Raw genomic sequence first — 20,694 nt, 5'->3', positions numbered from 1 at the left:
CCCCGGGGGCAGCGGCTTCTGGCAGTTGTGCCGCATTTAGTTTATGGTAATGACTGCTCGGCCCGCTCCACACGCGCCATTTCGGCTCACTGTCTTTGTTTCCCAGGCAGTTAATGCATCAGCTCTGTGAGCTCCACTCGGAGGGGCTCTGCACTCCAGTTGCTTTAATTAAACTCAAAGGAATTCTACACAACACACACAAAATCAACAACTCGATTGCTTTCCTTAATTAGTGAAGAAGAAGAAGAAGTAGAGGAAGAAGAATAAGAAATGTCTCATTAGAGTGCAGCAGCCTTTGTGGTAAAACAGTACGGCTGTCATACAGATGAGACCCTCAGAACCCGCTGGGCTATGTCATCTCGATATGTGTGTGCACTCGTGAAAAATGAAATGCAGGGCTTCAGTCTGCTGGAGACTCGCATTGTGTTTAATATAGTGCCGTTATGTGTAACCATATTTAATATCTGGGTTTATATTTCTAGAACAGCATTAGTGGTCTACGATTGACTTGAACCTGAACTAGCCATTTCTCTAAATCTTTACTCAACAGAGAACTTTTCCATGTATTTGTCATATAGTGCCTTTCATATCTGCCTTTCCATCTAGTCATCTATTACATAACACCTTTCGTGTCTGTCTATAATATACAGTAGTGTCTTTTGCTATATCTGTCCATCTGTTTATTATGCAGTATAATGCATTGTATGTCTATTATGTTGTGCCTTTCACGTCCACTTTTACATAATATTTCTATTACTTAAAAATTTTATCTCTCTTATATATTGCCTTTTATACATATATATATTCTATATAAATAAGTACTGTATATATATATATTATATATATATATATATATATAATATAGTTCCTTTCATATCTCCTTATCTATATCATAGCTATCTGTTTCATAGTGTATTTCCTGTGTATCTATTATACGGTGTTTCATATTGATCTATCTGTAATATAGTGCATTTCATTTTCATTAATTTATATTGTATAGTGCATTTAATATCTTTCCCTCCATTTTAAAAAGCATTTTAATCTTGTATAATGACTTTCATATTTATCTATTTACCTGCCTATTGCAGTATATGTTATACATATTTACCTATAATATTGTGTATTTTATATATTATCTATTATGTTTTCATGTCTGTTATTTAGTGTAGTTCATATGTATCTCTCTGTCTATCTAGAATATATGCTTTTCATATCTATCTATAATACATTGCACTTCATATCTGTATATTCATTATGTGTCTGCTGTATAGTGCCTTTTATTCCATCTCTCTATTTATGTAGTGTGTTTCACATATGTCTGTCATTTATGTTGTGCCTGTCATGTCTTATTATTTATCAGTTATCTGTATTATATAGCGCCCTTCATATCTATCTATAATGCTTATGTGTGAATATCTATCTATCTATCTATCTATCTATCTATCTATCTATCTATCTATCTATCTATCTATCTGTCTGTCTGTCTGTCTGTCTGTCTGTCTGTCTATAAAGCACCTATCATGCCCATGTATTACATAGTGCTTTTTCACTTCTATCTTTATGTGGAGAAAACACGATATTCTGTCCATTCGTTAGTAAATATGCAGTATGTCACCTTTTTAAAAAGTGTGCTCTGTTCTTCTGTGGTGATGTGAACAGGAGGCACACATTGAACTGACTTGACTGACGTGTGTCAGACTACATGTATTGCACAGCTGTGGATATAGAAGTGTGACCGTGGCACTGGGGGTCCAGTATTCCCTGTTTTTGTTTTCTTTTTTTTAAACTTTTTAACCCAAAAAACTATCTATTATATAGTGTCTTTCACATTATCTATCCATATATCTATCTATCTATCTATCTATCTATCTATCTATCTATCTATCTATCTATCTATCTATCTATCTATCTATCCATTTTATAGAGTGCCTTTCATTATCTATCTATCTATCTATCTATCTATCTATCTATCTATCTATCTATCTATCTATCTATCTATCTATCTATCTATCTATCTATCTTTGATGTAGCACCTTTTCTGTCATGCCACCTGTGGATGGTGAGCAATTTGTCTTTTTTTGTGCTCCACTCTCAGGGTTCCCTCCACACGAGTTCCTTTAATTAAGCTCTGAGGAATTGTGCACAGTGAACCACATAATTAAAAATTGCCTTTTTCATGTTTTAGTGAAAACCAAGATGAGGCAACATGTTTATAAATGTGGCTTTTCAGTACCTCTGCCCAAAGCCCTCATGCACCTCTGGCTCGTTGCTGGCTGTCATGCCTAATCTGGTTAGTGGTCATTCTCCTATTCAGAAAGGCGGCTTTAATTCAATGACGAGTGACAATGAGGGTGGATGGTTACCACTAGCAGTTTGTACCTGAATGTGTTTCTGCTGCTCCTGTCGTTTTCTCCACATCATAACAAAAGATTCTGTGCAGTGCACACACACCTGCTACCTGCATGCCTGCAGACTCACACAGACATACACACATCTGAAGTGACACGGACAGACAGACCAGTCCACTTTAGCATGCCCTCCTCCATGTGCCCTCTCCACCAGCATTAGTGAGCCCTGCACTCTCGGCGGATTAATTGGTTCATCAAATTAATGAAACCCTGGCTCCTGTCCAGGTAGAAATTCTTTCTGTTTGGCCCTCAACCAAAGCCACTTATAAGGATGAAGTCATTGGTGGCCAATGGGAGCGCTTGAAGTGGATTAAGAGGGTTGGAGTGGGAGAGACAGAGGGCAGGCGGGTGGCCTCCACACATAATGAGCTTAACAGGCTCTAGATACAGAAGTAAGTGACGAGTGCACAGAGCTGAGGAGGGTGCTGGCCGTGCCATCTGTATTGTATCTTTCAGATGTCTTTGACTTGTGGTATACTGACATGAATAATAATAATTATTAATTATAATTATATAGTGCTTCACACAGGCAGTGGGCAACTACATCGACCACCACCAATGTGCACTGTCCACTTGAATGGTGTGATGGCAGCCATTTTTGCTCTAGTACATCATCATCATCATTACACATTACCAGTTAGGTGGTGAATGGGTGTTTGACATAGCTGGCTATTTAGAGACCGGGAGTAATGGGGGGGAAAGGGCAGAATGACTGAGGCCATGGTGGAGGATCGCAGGAATCATGGGAAAGAGGGGTTCTTTCATCGAAGTGGCTGACCCAGCACTGTTTCAGCTGTGGAATGGCCAAATGGAGGAGGCAGCTTGATAGATGAGGTCTCCAGGACTCTAAACAAATCCAAATCTTATTATGAGATATCATCTACTGTTAAATTCTACTCCGTACTTCTAAAATTTGTATTTTGATCCTGTATTTAGGATTTGTTCTGTTCTGTGTGTTGTATTGTATTGACCCCCTTCTTTTTGACACCCACTGCACGCCCAGCCTACCTGGAAAGGCGTCTCTCTTTGAAATGCCTTTCCTGAGGTTTCTTCCATTTTGTTTGGGAGTTTTCTTTGTCTTCTTAGAGAGTCAAGGCTGGGGGGCTGTCAAGAGGCAGGGCCTGTTAAAGCCCATTGTGGCACTTCTTGTGTGATTTTGGGCTATACAAAAAATAAATTGTATTGTGTCGTATCGTGGACAATGTACCCAGGACATCAGGGTATGCCCTACTCTTTTTGAAAGAATCCCAGGGATCTTTTATGAGCACAGACCTCGGTTTTACGTCTCATCTAAAGGAGCATGCCATTTTAGAGGACAGCATCCCCTTCAATACCACTCAGGCATTGGGATCCATAAAAATAAACACAGGGTAAGCGCCCCCTGCTGGCCTTACCAACACCTCTTCCAGCAACAACCCAAGCTTTTACTAGATATACAAGTACTGGCTGAGCCTGAACACACTTAGCTTCAGGTGGATGACCTCTTCTGAAGCTCAGGTGGGTCACCTGCTGGAGATAAAGCAGTGAGCAGCCCTGAACTAGTGGGCATATCCTATGGGGGCAGACTAAGGTTTCTCGATCTTCTTAAAGGAACAGCACACAATTTTTAAAATGGTATGATACCGGAATGTTAGATTTTTTTTCGATACCGGAAATAAAAATCAGTATTCCACTCAAACTCGTCCTCCTGCCACTTGGTAGAGTAGCAGGAGTAAAATGTGCTTAGATGTTTCATGAAACCACATGTGACCACTGCCAACGAGATTTCACGGAAAAATCCCAAGCAACCGAGTCTTTATGGAACCCCCCCCCCTCCCCTTATTGATTTGAGACTTCATGAAATTCCTCCTCCTTTATTGATTTGACATGATCGAGGCTTCATGGGAGACCTCCCCTTTTATTTTGTTTAACGTAATCGAGACCTAACCGGACCGCACCCTTGTTGATTTGACATGATTGAGGCGTCATGGGGAACCTCTTCCTTTGTTGATTTGAAGCAATTGAGACTTCGTGTAGACCCCCATTGAGATGACGTGATCTAGGCTTCATGGGAGAGCTCACTTTTTATTGATTTGATCTGATTAAGACTTCACAGGGCCGCCCCTTAATAATTTTACATGATCAAGGCTTCATGGTAGACCCATCCCTTATTGATTTGACGTGATCAAAATTTCATGGGAGACCTCTTCCTTTATTTGACTCGACGTGATCAGGGCTTGATGGGAACCCTTATTGCTTGGATATACACTTTGTGTAGAGGGACGTGATGGCGCAGGCTGAAGGGCTTTGGAGTTATCCGTTATTCACTTTAGAACCACTTTGGCCCTGGTACTGAGGTCCTAAAGCCGATATCGGTACTAAAGTCAAAAGTTCATTATCTATTGTCACGCATATGCTGGAGATAAGCGATACCACCCCAGGATGAGAAAGGGCGTGCTGCCGCCAACATTGTCATCTCTTTTACCATCCACAGTGGTGAGAAGATGCCCAGTGAGGGCAATTGACTCCACCCTTTTCCGTCCAGAGCCTCATATCAAAGAGTGGACACCCCGGAGAAAGAAAGGCATCTCATTTCAGACCTGAACTGCCACCAGAACAGATCTTCTGCTATGTCGAATCAGGAAGACTCGAGCGTTCTTTTTAATATAATTTGTGTGACCCTACTGCCAACCCAACACATCACTGACATCCACCACTGTCCTTTCATCTGTCCACACTACCCAACACTACACGGGATATATAATTAAACAATGGGATCATTTTAGAATGAGAAACTGATTGGTTCTCTTCCCGGGTCCTCCCTGCGTGGAGTTTGCATGTTCTCGCTGTGTCTGGGTGGGTTTCCTCCCACAGTCCAAAGACATGCAAGTTAGATGCTTTGGCGATCGTAAATTGTCCCTAATGTGTGCTTAGTGTCTGGGTGTGTGTGCCCTGCGATTGGGTGGCGCCCAGCCCGGGATTTGTTCCTGCCTTGTACCCTGTGCTGGCTGGGATTGGCTCCAGCAGACCCCCGTGACCCTGTGTTACGATATAGCGGGTTGGATAATGGATGGATGGATAGATGGATGGATGAAAATGATTGTGAATTTGGCTGGGGGCAAAACCAGCACCCGTGGAAGTTCCCACTGAACTGGAAACCCAATTGGTCTGCCGTATAATTTTGTGGTATGTTATTTCTTCTGGGGTGACTGGGGTCATCCTAGTGGGCCGAATTTGCTGTTGAGGTTTCACCCGTCTTAAATATTCCACCTGGAGAGTTAAGATGACTGAACATCCTTCATTCAATCAATCAATCAATCAACATTTATTTATATAGCACATATTCATACAAAAAATGTAGCTCAAAGTGCTTTACAAAATGAATAGAGAAATAGAAGACACAATAAAAAATAAACATAAGTCAACATTAATTAACATAGAATAAGAGTAAGGTCCGATGGCCAGGGTGGACAAAAAAAACAAAAAAAAAACTCTGAAGGCTGGAGAAAAAAATAAAATCTGTAGGGGTTCCAGACCATGAGACCGCCCAGTCCTCTCTGGGCAATCTACCTAACATAAATCAAACAGTCCTCTTTGAATTTAGGGTTTTCATGGAAGGACCTGATGATGATGGTCACGTAGACTTCTGGCTTTCAGTCCATCATTGTTGGTGCATCATGATGCTTTGAGTAGGTGATGGTGGCACAGGTCGCCACCACAAAGAAACCGGAAAAAGAAACAGAAGAGAGAGTTGGGGTCAGTACGGATTATAGAGCCACTGTGAATAGTTATTATGAAGAATTGAACATACAGAGTATCAGGATTAAGTTAAAGTGAAGTTATAGAAAGGCCATGTTACAGTAATGTGTTTTCAGCAGTGTTTTAAACTGCTCTACTGTATCAGCCTGGTGAATTCCTATTGACAGGCTATTCCAGATTTTAGGTGCATAGCAGCAGAAGGCCACCCGCCTCACCACTTCTTTTAAGTTTAGCTTTTGGAATTATAATATTATAATATATAATATATATAATTCATTAGTACCTAAAGGGGCCCCCCAAGATCTAACAACTGCTTTGTCTTTGTCTTTGCAGAGGATCAGCTTCCAGCAGGGTTCCCGAACATCGACATGGGTCCCCAGCTGAAGGTGGTCGAGCGAACGCGCACCGCCACCATGCTTTGTGCCGCCAGTGGTAACCCTGATCCTGAAATTACCTGGTTCAAGGATTTTCTACCCATCGATCCAAGTACAAGTAATGGAAGAATTAAGCAACTGCGATCAGGTAAGAGTGAAGCACAACCTTTTTTTTGAGAGTATTCTCTGAAAGTGACAGTCACACCTTATGATGCGGTGGACATTTCCCTTTAGGGGGGAACGTTTTTTTTTTTATGCTACCAAGGCCTGTGGCCTGTCGATCATTACTGTTTTATTCTTTTTTTTTTTTTTTAATTCACTTCTTTCTCTTTCCTCTTCTTTTTTTTTTTTTTTTTGACATACTATAAACTTTGGACAGAGACAGCAAAATATAGCCACAGTCTTTTCCGAGCTGTCAATCCGGACAGCAGCCTCCTGTAGAAGCGCAATTTCATTTCGGAAGGTTCAATAAAGAAAATCCCTGAGCATGAAAACGTGTCCCGGGAGCTTACTGTATGTTCCGTGCACAAAAGCAAGATAGGACTTTTAGAGTTTGTATTTTTTTCTTTTACCATGTTGTTGGCGTAGGATTTGTGACTGTAACTAAAGCGCTTGTTGAAAGCATTTGGATCGACTCATTGATTTTACCTTTAATTAAACAGCTGGTAAAACAAAGTCTATTTACAGATCAAATTTGTTAGCATCAAAGTCAGCCTGGGGCATCACGGGGTTAACAATTATGGTTCAGTGAATGGGTATCATAAATGGAGCTGCCATGGTCTGTCGCGGGGAGGGTGCAGTGAATACGCTTATTTAAGTGTCCGTCTGATGCTTCAGCTGGTCTGAGTGTTCGCTTCCCCTGGTGATCAAAATTTTAAATCCTGTTTCCATGTCGGTGTCATTTTATCATCTTTTCACCGAGCACAGGTTTACAGTTATAGGCCAAAATAGGCTGCAGACCAACGGGGAACATGTCTGTTGTGATAATCAGCACGTGGACTTTTCTGGGGTACGGATCAAAACGTTTCCTGGTTTCAGTGCCTCACCCACATAACTACAACAACAACACCATTTATTTCTATAGCACATTTTCATACAAACAGTAGCTCAAAGTGCTTTACATATGAAAGAATAGAAAAATGAAAGACACAATTATAAAACAAAATAAATCAACATTAACATCGAATAAGAGTAAGGTTCAATGGCCAGGGGGGACAGAAAAAACAAAAAACTCCAGACGGCTGGAAAAAATAAAATCTGTAGGGATTCCAGACCATGAGACCACCCAGTCCCCTCTGGGCATTCTACCTAACATAAATGAAACAGTCCTCTTTGGATTTAGGGTTCTCACGGAAGGGCTTGATGATGATGATGGTCACGTAGACTTCTGCCTTTTAATCCGTCCATCATTGTTGGAGCATCATGAAGCTTTGAGTAGGTGGAGGTGGCGCAGGCCACCACCACAAAGAAACCGGAAAAAGAAACAGAAAAGAGAGTAGGGGTCAGTACGGATTTTAGAGCCACCATGAATAGTTATTTTGAGGAAATTGAACATACAGAGTATCAGGATTAAGTTAAATTAAGTTAAAGTGAAGTTATAAAAGGCCATGTTAAAGTAATGTGTTTTCAGCAGTGTTTTAAAGTGCTCTACTGTATCAGCCTGGTGAATTCCTATTGGCAGGCTATTCCAGATTTTAGGTGCATAACAGCAGAAGGCCGCCAGCCTCACCACTTCTTTTAAGTTTTGTTCTTGGAATTCTAAGGAGACACTCATTTGAGGATCTGAGGTTACGATTTGGAATATAAGGTGTCAGACATTCCGATATATAAGATGGGCGAGATTATTTAAGGCTTTATAAACCATAAGCAGAATTTTAAAGTCAATCCTGAATGACACAGGTAACCAGTGTAGTGACATTAAAACTGGAGAAATGTGTTCGGATTTTCTTTTCCTAGTTAGGATTCTAGCAGCTGCATTCTGCACTCGTTGCAAGTGATTGATGTCTTTTTTGGGTAGTCCTGAGAGGAGTGCGTTACAGTAATCTAGTCGACTGAAAACAAACGCGTGAACTAATTTCTCAGCATCTTTCAGTGATATAAGAGGTCTAACTTTACTTATGTTTCTTAAGTGAAAAAATGCTGTTCCAGTGATCTGATTAATATGTGATTTAAAATTCAGATTACAGTCAACAGTTACCCCTAAGCTTTTTACCTCCGTCTTGACTTTTAATCCTAATGTATCCAGTTTATTTCTAATAGCCTCATTGTATCCATTATTGCCAATCACTAAGATTTCAGTTTTCTCTTTATTTAACTTGAGAAAGTTACTATTCATCCATTCTGAGATACAAGTCAGACATTGTGTTAGTGAATCAATAGAATCAGGGTCATCAGGAGCTATTGATAATTACAGCTGTGTGTCGTCAGCATAGCTGTGGTAGCTCACGTTGTGCCCTGAGATAATCTAAACTAACTAGTCGTACACCTCCGTTTCAACATTTCCTGGACTGTGTGTTTCACAGCGGAATATCGTTCTGCCAATCCTTCGTGTGTCAGCTGGAAGGAGCCGGCATTGTACAGGGTGAGCCAAAATGAGTACCACAATTCATAAGGTCAATTGCGCCAGGCTGGGACCTTTGATATTTGATTCATTGCAGGTACACTTATGGTTACCGTCAGGGTGGACCAGGGCTTGAAGTGGGGTGGTTTGCACTGGTGTGCTGTAGTGGCGGAGTACCTGTAAATGGCTGCAGCCCCCTGTGCTCCGACTCCCAAAGGTTTACTACATCCACCCCCTCAGCTCTTTGGAATAATACATGCATATTAGCTCACTCAAAACTACAAAATGATCCCCCCACCACCACCTGCTTGTCAATGAATTATATACATCAAACAGCATGCTCAAAACCCCTCGGGGATAATACGCTAATTAAGAAATTGTGTAAAACTTGAAACGCACCTCGACAAGGAACAAGTAGCCTACAGAAACGGAGGGTACCGGCAATTATTTGTTTCCATTTCCAGCATAGGGGTTGACTGCTACTGTGGCTAAATACTCCCCCCTTCCTCTTCTATCTATGACCCCAGAAGACAAAATAGAGCAGCGAATCAAGCAGGTGAGGACATTTTATTCATGCGTTACACACTGAGGGAACGAGTAAATTAGGACCACTGTTCAAATACTTTGTAGGGCCACCTTATGTTCTTAAAAACACCTGAGATTCCTCAGCTTTGTCAGCCACTTCATGCGTTCATACTGCAAATCTCCCATTCTTCCAAATCCTAAAGGTTTTCTATTGGATTCAGATCAGGTGACTGGGAAGGCCACCGAAGAGCGCTGAACTCATTGTGATGCTCATGAAACCAGTTTGCTTTGTGACTTGGTGCACTGTCACGCTGGTCGTAGCTTTTAGAAGACGGGAGAGTTGTGGCCATGAAGGGATGCACATGTTCAGCCTCAATACACAATTAGGGCATGGCATTCATTCATGGCATTCAGTGTGCCAAGAAAAATATTCCTCACACCATTACACCATCACCACCAATCTGGACTTCTAACACAAGGCAGGTTGGGAGCATGAATCTGTGTACCATCTGTGTGCCTCAGAAGTTAATCGAGATTCATCAGACCAGTCTGAATTAGCTGTTTAGTTTTGCAGCCCCAGCTTTCGGTTCTTGGCTGACAGCAGTGGAACCTGAGATGGTCTTCTATAGCCCGTCCACCTCAGGGTTCAACATGTTGTGCATTCTGAGGTGCTTTTGTGCATTGTGTTTATTGTAGTCTTAATTTCAGCTTGGACCAGTTTGGCCATTCTCGTCTGACCTCTCCCATCTTCTGTTCTCCCTGCTGCTCATTGGATCAGTTCTGACTAAACACCAGAGACTGCTGTGCATGAGACATGAGACACCAAAGAGATCAGCAAATACAGAAATATGCAAACCAGCCCATCTGGCACCAACAATCATGCCAATCACTGAGATTCTATTTTTTCACATTATGTCGTTTGATTTGAACATCCGCCAGGGCCATCTTAACAGCATTATAGGCTCTCGGGCAAAGCAGTGCAGGGGGGGATAGATAGATAGATAGATAGATAGATAGATAGATAGATAGATAGATAGATAGATAGATAGATAGATAGATAGATAGATAGATAGATAGATAGATAGATAGATAGATAAGGCACTACATAACAAATCGATAGATAGATAGATAGATGTAAAAGGCACTATATAAATGACAGATAGATAGATAGATAGATAGATAGATAGATAGATAGATAGATAGATAGATAGATAGATAGATACTTTATTAATCCCAAGGGGAAATTCACATAATGGTTAGACCCACAACACTACATAACATAATCTCACTCTGTCATGCTCACCACAATAACTCAAGAAAGCGTGAGATGTGCACCTCCCATACTTGCCCTCCATCTCCTTCATCTGCATATGTGAATACATAAATGAGTTTAAGCACACCGAGCAATTTTAATTTGATTTACATATTCAGATCTTGACAACAGAAGTCCATTAATATTACAATAGTGATATTGTTATGAGATGCAATATGTCTCTGAGGATTATTGTGAGTGTTGAAAGCAAAGGAGATGAATCACAACATGAAGATGTGGTCAGGTACAAGAAAAGGTCAAAGCTGAGAGATCAGACATAGACAGGATAGCAGAATCAAAGGGCAAGAAGATAATCAGGGATCAAAGGGAAAAAAGAAGAACACAATCTGAATGCTACTTGAAAAACGGGCTAATGAAAGGCCGTGTCACATGAGACAAATTTTCTAGCAATATTCAGTTGTAGCACTTCGTTTATGAAATCTTAGTTAGTCAGAGGCAGTCTACGGCACGCTCCCGTGATCACAGTCATCTAGTCTGACATACCTAGTGACTCACTCCAATGAGTCCTCGACATGTCCCGAAAATCAAACAAACAGTCATACCGGTGGGCTCAGTGTGCATGAGAGCTGACAGCCAATGAATTCTCATCCAGAACTTAGATTGATGTGAAAGGCACTATATAATAGATAGAAAATAAAGTCAGTATATGACAGATAGATCAATGTGAAAGGCAGTATATAATCGAAAGATAGATAGATAGATAGATAGATAGATAGATAGATAGATAGATAGAAAATAAAGCCACTATATGACAGATAGATCAGTGTGAAAGGCACTATATAATAGATAGACAGAACGAACAAAAGAAATTTGTCCCCAGAGGAAAATCTGGGTTTCATTAGAAGCTCTTTAAATAAATAATTGCATAAATGCGTTGTGCCTGTATTTACTAAAACAAACAATAAAGTGTCGAAAAGTGCAGTGCAGAAATCTTCAAATAATTAATAATCCATACAATGATGTACCAATTGAAGGTTAAAATCAATAAATAGATTCAATAAACATGAGGTTAATAACCATACAGTATCTTTTTTAAAATAGCCACCAGCCCCAATGCTCTTTTGTAAAATCTGTTGTCTCCTCAGCTTGTCCCATCCATAAAGATTTTACAGCAAGAGGAGATGCCCGCTTACAGGGTTCGAGTTTCCTCTGCCACTCCCCCGGCATCTGTAGGACTCCACTCTATACCCCACTCATGTCTCCATCGGCCAGTCCTTCAGCACCTAGCTGGGGGAGACGCTGCAGGACAGGGTCGCTCCTTCCCCTCTGTGTAGTTCAATTGGGGCACACCCTTCCTCATCCCCACAGTCAAGTGCAGGCCTGATGCTTGCTTTCCCCCAGGGGGCACCACCTGGCATCTTTCTTCTCCCTTAATCTCCGTTTCTTCCTTTTTTTCATTTCTTTGCCTGGCAGGCTCCCTTTTTAGCCCCAAATTGGGTGCAGGTACTGTCCTCCACCTGCTCCAAGGTGTGAATGAAGCACTTTAGGCTGACCCAATCATATTTGCACATTAATGTGCGATCAGCCAAGCATCCCAGTCAACATCAGAACAGCATGTGCTCACTCAGGCAAGCACCTGCACCTGCTTGGAGCCTTCACACTGCAAGACTTCTAATTATTTATTAAAATCGCACTTTGCCACGGACCTATTATCACAATATCACTTGACACGATTGGCTTCTTGGGAGCGCGCCAATGACTGCTCTTGATTCAATAAGGTCATAAGTTCGGCACATGAAGCTGATCTCGCATTAAGTGACTTTTAGTCATGGGGCATGTCAGACTTGCCGACTGCAGTTGCCGATCTCATTACCAGACCGTGTCAGCTTATATAACAGAGAATCACTGCCCTTGCCACATTCAGCGATTGCATGCCGACCTACTGGCACAGTCTTCCTCGCCCTTGTAAGTAAAGGCTATGACCGAAAATTGCTGGAATCACTTAAGCAGGCAGGGGCATGGGGGGGATTTTGAGTTGGGTCCCCCTTGGAGAATTCTGCTTGAAACACTGCAACAAAATGTTATAGACTGTCATTTGGGTTTCATGTAGTTGGCAGGGCCGTCTTAACACATGGGCACGCTGGGCAGTTGCCCAGGGGTCCCATGTTAATCTATGTATGTTGTGACTTGCTGAGTGGTTGTGTAGATAGGGGGCCCCAGTGCACTGCTTTGCCCGGGGGTATATAATGCTGTTAAGATGGATCTGGTAGTGCGGTTTGCACCACCATAGTGGTAGATAGATAGATAGATAGATAGATAGATAGATAGATAGATAGATAGATAGATAGATAGATACTTTATTAATCCCAAGGGGAAATTCCCATACTCCAGCAGCAGCATACTGATAAAAAACAATATTAAATTAAAGAGTGATAACAATGCAGGTATAACAGACAATAACTTTGTATAATGTTAACGTTTACCCCCCGGGTGGAATTGAAGAGTCGCATAGTGTGGGGTCTCCTCAGTGTGTCAGTTGAGCAGGACGGTGACAGCAGTCTGTCTCTGAAGCTGCTCCTCTGTCTGGAGATGATCCTGTTCAGTGGATGCAGTGGATTCTCCATGATTGACAGGAGTCTGCTCAGCGCCCGTCGCTCTGCCACAGATGTCAAACTGTCCAGCTCCGTGCCTACAATAGAGCCTGCCTTCCTCAGCAGTTTGTCCAGGCGTGAGGCGTACCTCTTCTTTATGCTGCCTCCCCAGCACACCACCGCGTAGAAGAGGGCCGCCACAACCGTCTGATAGAACATCTGCAGCATCTTATTGCAGATGTTGAAGGACGCCAACCTTCTAAAGAAGTATAGTCAGCTCTGTCCTCTCTTGCACAGAGCATCAGTATTGGCAGTCCAGTCCAATTTATCATTCAGCTGCACTCCCAGGTATTTCTAGGTCTGTACCCTCTGCACAGTCACCTCTGATGATCATGGGGTCCATGAGGGGCCTGGTCCTCCTAAAATCCACCACCAGCTCCTTGGTTCTGCTGGGGTTCAGGTGTAGGTGGTTTGAGTCGCACCATTTAACAAGTCCTTGATTAGCTTCCTATAGTACAGTAGTCCTGGTAGTAGTAGTGTCGTGGCCATACAGGAGAGGGGAAGTCTTACCAGTATGTCCAACCAACATATAAGATAGAGAGAGAGAATTGAAATGAAAGATACTATCCATCCATCCATTATCCAACCTGCTATATCCTAACTACTGGGTCACGGGGGTCCGCTGGAGCCAATTCCAGCCAGCAGAGGGCGCAAGGCAGGAAACAAACCCCGGGCAGGACGCCAGCCCACCACAGGAAAGATATTATATAACAGAAATAAAAAGCACTGTATAACAGAAAAGCTGCGTATCATGACCTTGCCTCAATTTTACATGCGCAGTTATTTTCAGTCGGTCATAGATCATCAACTATGAGTTGGCAAGTGTGACATACCCTTTGACTAGGAGTCATGCAATGTGACATCAGCTTAACACTGAAGGTTATCTGAGGCATAACACCCGGTGCAATTGCCGCTGTCTAGATATGTTCGCTGTGGTGACATCATCTGCCCGGCAGGAAGCGGTCCGGTGACTAATTCCAAATGGCGTTGCGTCAACAAAGAAAAATATGACAATAAAAAAAAAAAACAGCCTTTTCTTATTCAACTTCAGTTTTGAAAGACATGTCAGATTTGGAATCCTCGTGGCAAAACCCCAAAATAGCCCAAAAAAAAAAAATCGTTTGCAGCCCTACGAATACGACCATTTGGCAATGGAGAAAAAAACGTTAGTGAAGGAAGTGGACACTGTTACACCTCCTCCTGGGCCTTCTCCATTATTATAAGTGCATGCTGGGCAGTCAGTAAGGAGAATTAACCCCTCCAAGCTCACCAGTTTCTGCCAGTTCACTCTCCCTGTAACAGCCTGGCAGTCTGTCGGTGGCACCAAGGCGAGAAATATGGAGTAGAGGAGGATCAGCACCGAAGTGTATGCATCTGCAAATGTTACCAGCAGCTTTTTGGTTTTGGTTTTTATAAGGTCACCTCATTGAGATGTTCTCGCCCACCTGCCCAGCCTTTGGTGTAAAATGTCGAGACAGACACGTGTGTCCAGCTTCTTCTTCTTTTTTTTTTTTTATTTTATTGATTTTATTAAAATCAAATAATATTCCATACAAATAAATCAAGTTTTACAAAAATACGTCCAAAACAAGTCAACCCCCACCCCTGAGAAAGAGACTTCTTGTCTGACGCCGGCACCATCTTGTTTTGTGCACATCATTTATTAATAGAATTCCAGTTATGTGATTCATCATTCCCATTGCTTTCAATCTTATCGTAATCTGATATCTTGTCACTTATCATTGTCACTATTTTTTTTAATTTTATTCTCACGAGTGGCTATTTACTTATTTCTAATTTTTATCTCATGCACGTAGTGTATGCTTATACTTTCCGTGACTTAGTGTCTAATCGATATGCATTTTATCTCCTTTTTTTCCTTATATCATGCATGAAGCATACATACTGTATATCATTCCCCAGATGTGTTTATTATATGGCTAACCTGGCTTACTGTCTAGTCATTATCTAAAAGATTTATTGGATTCTAAGATACCATCGATTGTTAGAAGCAGCAAATAAAAGAAAAGAAAAGCAAGCAAGCAGCCCAACCACAACCTGCAGCTCCGGAAGACCACCTGACTCACTGGAAAGAAAGTGCAGAGCAGCCAGGCAGGGGGGCAGAGGCCACCCGCTAGGCCCCTTCTGTACAAACCTTGCTAACCAGTTCATGGGGTATAAGGAGAAGATGGCTGCGAACTGATCAAGTGAGAGTGGGCAGAATACTTGGAGAGCTTGAGTGCCAGGAGCCATCTTGTGGTTTGCTTCCCTCGACTTCACAGAAAACAAATAGAAGTAGAACTAGGGTTGGTGTCACCCAGTGTGGTAACTATGGATGAATTTAGACCGCCACAGACCCCTGGGTGACTTATTAAATGGAGCTCCTTAACAGGGAGTGAGGCATACTTTGAAAAATACAGCACGTTGGCGCCTAGATGTTCAATGCAGCCTAGTAATTCCCGCTTTTAATATTTTTATTTTGGGGCGGGGGTTTAGGTCGTTGATCCCCCTTGGATATTATTGTCCATGGACACTGGATCATTTCACCAGGCTTTGGATTTTGTGTTGGGTCCACCTTGGAGATTTCAGCCCAAACACTGCACAGAAACTTTATAGACCGTCAATTGGGTGCCATCTACTTTGATGTTGTCACCTTGTGTGGTCCGCACTACCAAAGTGATGCCAGTGGTCATGGCCATATTTCTTACCAGCATGTCCAACTAACATGTAAAACAGAGAGAGAGAGAAATGAAATAAAATGAAAAATACTATAAAATAGATAGATGTGATAGGCATAATGTAACAAATAGAAATAAAAGCATAGTACGATAGAAACAAAACGATAAGGACTATAAAATACATAGCTATAAAAGACACTATACGATAGATAGAAAATGGAATGAAAGGTTCTACAGAAGCAAATAGATATGAACGGCAGTCTGTCATAGGTAAATAGAAATAAAATGACAGATATGAATGACACCATAAAACAAATAGATATGTAAAACACAGTATAACAGAAAGATAGAAACAAAATGCAAGTAACTGTAAAATATGTAGATTTGAAAGGCACTATACAATAGTTAGATAAGTAGAAATGAAATGAAAGGCCCTACATAATAGATAGATACAAAAGGCATGCAGTAGATGGATAGAAATGAAATGTAAGGGATTATAAAATAGATATGGAAGGCACTACAAGATATATAGGTAGGCAGATGGAAATTAAATGAAAGGTACTCTACAGTAGATATGAAATGCACTATATAATAGATAGATAGGAGTGGTAGTGGTCGTTGTCTTTCTGGAAGTTTCTCCCAACTCCACACAGGCTTCCTGTAGCTTAGCCAGAGAGACCATCTGGTTTTTGGTTATCTCTCTTACCATGATTGCTCAGTTTGGTCGGGTGGCCAGCTCTAGGAAGAGCTACATCCATAGATAGATGTGAAAGGTGCTATATAATAGGTAGATAGACATGAATTTTCGCTTGATGCTATATAATTGGTAGATAGATGTGACCTGTACTATATAATAGATCTATAAATAGATGAAAAGGTGCTATATAAAAGACAGATTGAGAAATGTGAAAACTGATAGATATGAAAGGCATTATATAATAGATATGAAAGGGTCTAATAAATAGATAGATATGCAAGGCACTATATGGTGGGCGGAGTGGTGGCTCTGAGGCTAAGGATCTGTGCTGGTATCCCGAAAGTTGCCAGTTCGAATCCCTGTCACTGTCAAAAGAGATCCTACTCTGCTGGGCCCTTGAGCAAGGCCTTTAACCAGGGACGCTGTACAATGGCTGACTCTGCACTCTGACCACAAGGGGTAATTCCTAATACAAGAAATTGTATAAGGCAAAATAAAGAAAAAAAAAAACAAAAAATAAAACTAATAGATAGATTCTGTAGATATGAAAGGCACTAATAGATAGATAGATAGATAACGGCATTATATAATAGATAGATAGATAGATAGATAGATATGAAAGGCACTATATAATAGATAGATAGATAGATAGATAGATAGATAGATAGATAATGGCATTATATGATAGATAGATAGATAGATAACAGCATTATATAATAGATAGATAGATAGATAGATAACAGCATTATATAATAGATAGATAGATAGATCCCATTCTGGCTGCACTGAATACACACAGAGGAACCAATGCCAGTCTTCCTCCAGGCTCACTTATGCACACTCCCCAGTTTATAGTTGCCATTTAACTTTTTTTTTTTTGGAGATTTGGAAGAAAATTGTATTACTTGGAGAAAATCAGGCAGCACCTGGGTAAAAGCTGCAAAATAAGGGGGCCTGTAACCCTCTCTACTTCCCTGCTAAGGTGCAGTACTAATCAGTCCCAGGGTACCATGCACACAGGGTCCAGCCTGGTATACCCAGGTTGCCTAACAGTCCCCATCACATTCCACAACCTTTTCAGCGTATTCATTTCATTCAGACTTCATTTCTGCTATCTTACCAAGTTGGAGGCGGTCCTGTAGTTTGACAACTCCAGTAACTCGGTCAGACGAGTCTGTGAATCGTCCTGACCAAATTAAATTCATTGGGCGGCTCTTGTGTGTGTGAGAGCGGACAACCGATGAGCGCTCACCAGAAAGACCAAAGCATCAAATAAAGCTTTAAGTAATAAGGAGTGCAAGGATTTTGGACCACAAACGTAGAATAGAGGCTTGGCTGTCTGGTGGCTTGTTTTTGTGGTACCAACAATAGAACTGAAAATCAAAATGAAATCGGCTGAAGCAGATAGCATTTGTGCTGTCAGAAAGTGGTGAGTTTGTGATACTTTGGAATTGTGAGAGTGGGCTAAACAGTCATCATGGACTTGTGTAATCTGACATCCTCAAGCTGACGAGGCCCAGCAACTAAGATTATTAAGGTTGACTTCCCCTTCGACCTGAACTTGGCTTAACCTTCATGTCGTGGGAGATGTAGAAAGGAAATCGGAGTAGCCAGCTGAAAACCCACGTGGACTCCAACAAAGACAACAGCTGGATGTTGGATTTGAACCCTGGGTGCTTGGTTAGTTAGACTGCAGTGTTAATCACATACACCACCAGGCCACCCTGACATGTTTACTTCAAATAAGCCTTGAGCATTGATTTCAGATTTCCATAAAATGCAAAGCTTTTTCTCCGGTTCTCTTCCGGTTCCGGATAAGAGTACGCTGTGTGCAATCTGGCTGCCGCTTCTCACCGGTGTCTTTTTGCTATGTGTTTATTGAATTGTAAAGTGTCCTTGAGTGTATGAAAGGCGCTACATAAATAAAACATTATTATTATTAATGTAATGGACTGGATATTAGTCAGAATGCAGCACAAGTGACAATGCCATCGTAGGAACCCCAAATCCAAGCTTTCGATACCATTAGCTTTCGATATTTCAGTGACTTCATTGTCTAAATAAGCTTAGCAAAGTATAAGACTTCCAATGCCTTTAGCTAAGAGGGTAATTAATGACATTTTTAAACCAGTGGGCAGTGTCTGGGCTGAATTTTTAAAATCAGTATGACTTCGACAGCAGAGGGCCGTTGGCCATCGTCTGCATCTCCTCAAGGCTGGTGACCGGGACGCTCTTTTGCTTTTAAAAGATTAAACTTACAACTTGTTAAATAACCAACAAAAGACATTCTAGTTCTGATATACATTGCTGCACCGAAGAGGTCAGACTGAGATCTCCCACAACTGTGCCAAGAACTGTTTTTAACAGGATTAGGATGAAAGAAAAAGAAAACAACAAATCTCTGGCCTTCTTATTGGGTCGCCATTCCATATTAAATAAAATTAATCGTCCTTTGTAACCTTTGAAGAACTGCATTTTGTTGCCATTGTCCGACCATCTACTTGAACGCTTTCGGGTAGCCATAAAGAAGGCTCATTGAACAGCCTCTGCCCTGCTTTGTTCGCCTGGACGGGAAGGAAAAAGATGTAATTTGGAGAGCGTTTACAAAACACGTCTCGCCTTTCAGAAATACCTGTCAGGCTGAATGAGCCGCATCCGTGTTCACAGTGGCGGCCGTGGCGGCAGGGTGGGCAGCAGAACAATTAAACTGATTTGAGCTGCTCGTGCCACCTTGTCGCGCATTAGAGAACATCGCGTGGGGCTTACATCGAAATTATTTTACTGTAGGGGGTGGTGGGGGAGGCGGCCGTCTTGCTGTATCCCTTAATAAACCTTCGCTTAGAAAAAAACAAAATGCAAAACACTTTGATTGCATGTTTTATTATAAATGTGGTGGGCTTAATTACCCCTCTGCGCTGTGAGCAATTGTTTTATTGAAAAGGGAAAAAAAATGAGTTGAGAAGATCATTTTTTATTAGCACAAGAAAGTTTGCAGTATTCAGTAAGATTTCTGTGCATAATAGTCAGGATATCAGGGTTATTCAAGTCCTCAATGGCCAGACACAGTATAACATGGAACTGGTTATACAATACATATATATTGTGGTCCCCGGCCGAGGGTTTGTGTCTCCTCCAGACCGCGAGGGGGCGTCCGTCCTGGTTATTTTGGGGGCCACGGGTAGAGGGCTTGGAAGCCCAACCCTGTAGTGACCCGTGGCCACCACCAGGCGGCGCCCCAGTGCCTGAGGAACCCTGGAGCCCAGCACTTCCGTCACACCAGGAAGTGCTGGGGGGAAGACGACAGGGGACACCCGGACGGCTTCCGGGTGCGCAGCCGGCACTTCCGCCACACTGGGGTGTGGCTAGGACTGATTGCCGGGAAGCAGCTGGAGCCCATCCGGGTTCCTATAAATGGGGCCGCCTCCCTCCAGTCAGCAGTGGATGTCGGGCGGTAGTGGACAGAGCTGGAGTGAGGACTGGAGGTGGCCAGGAAGGAAAGGCACAAAGGACTGTGAGCCTGGACAATTGGGGAATCGGTGCAAGAGGCACTGGGGTTTGTGGTGCACATAATTATTGTACATAATAGTTGTACAATAAACGGTGTGTTGGGTGACAACATGATGTCCGTCTGTCTGTGTCCGGGTCAAAGTTCACAACACATATATATATAAAAGGTGCTATATACAATACATTTTTAGGTACATTTGTATCATAAACTAATAGTAGTTCAATGAAAATTGGAAGGCTACAGATCAGTAGATTTGAGTTACAATATTTATGATTTACTACA

General features: G+C 41.9%; 1 protein-coding gene across 1 annotated transcript in view; it reads left to right on the top strand.

Annotated features, from left to right (window-relative positions):
• ptprsa (protein tyrosine phosphatase receptor type Sa) overlaps positions 1-20,694 on the top strand; it is a 536,941-nt gene that overhangs the window by 226,296 nt on the left and 289,951 nt on the right. The window contains 1 exon segment of the mRNA XM_039767107.1: positions 6,480-6,668. Coding sequence (XP_039623041.1) covers positions 6,480-6,668 — 189 coding nt within the window.

Source organism: Polypterus senegalus, chromosome 10 (assembly GCF_016835505.1).
Source record: "Polypterus senegalus isolate Bchr_013 chromosome 10, ASM1683550v1, whole genome shotgun sequence".
In the NCBI taxonomy this organism is placed as follows: Eukaryota; Metazoa; Chordata; class Cladistia; order Polypteriformes; family Polypteridae; genus Polypterus; species Polypterus senegalus.
The sequence above is the reverse complement of the archived record's forward strand: the minus strand, read 5'-3'. Positions and strand labels throughout refer to the sequence as shown.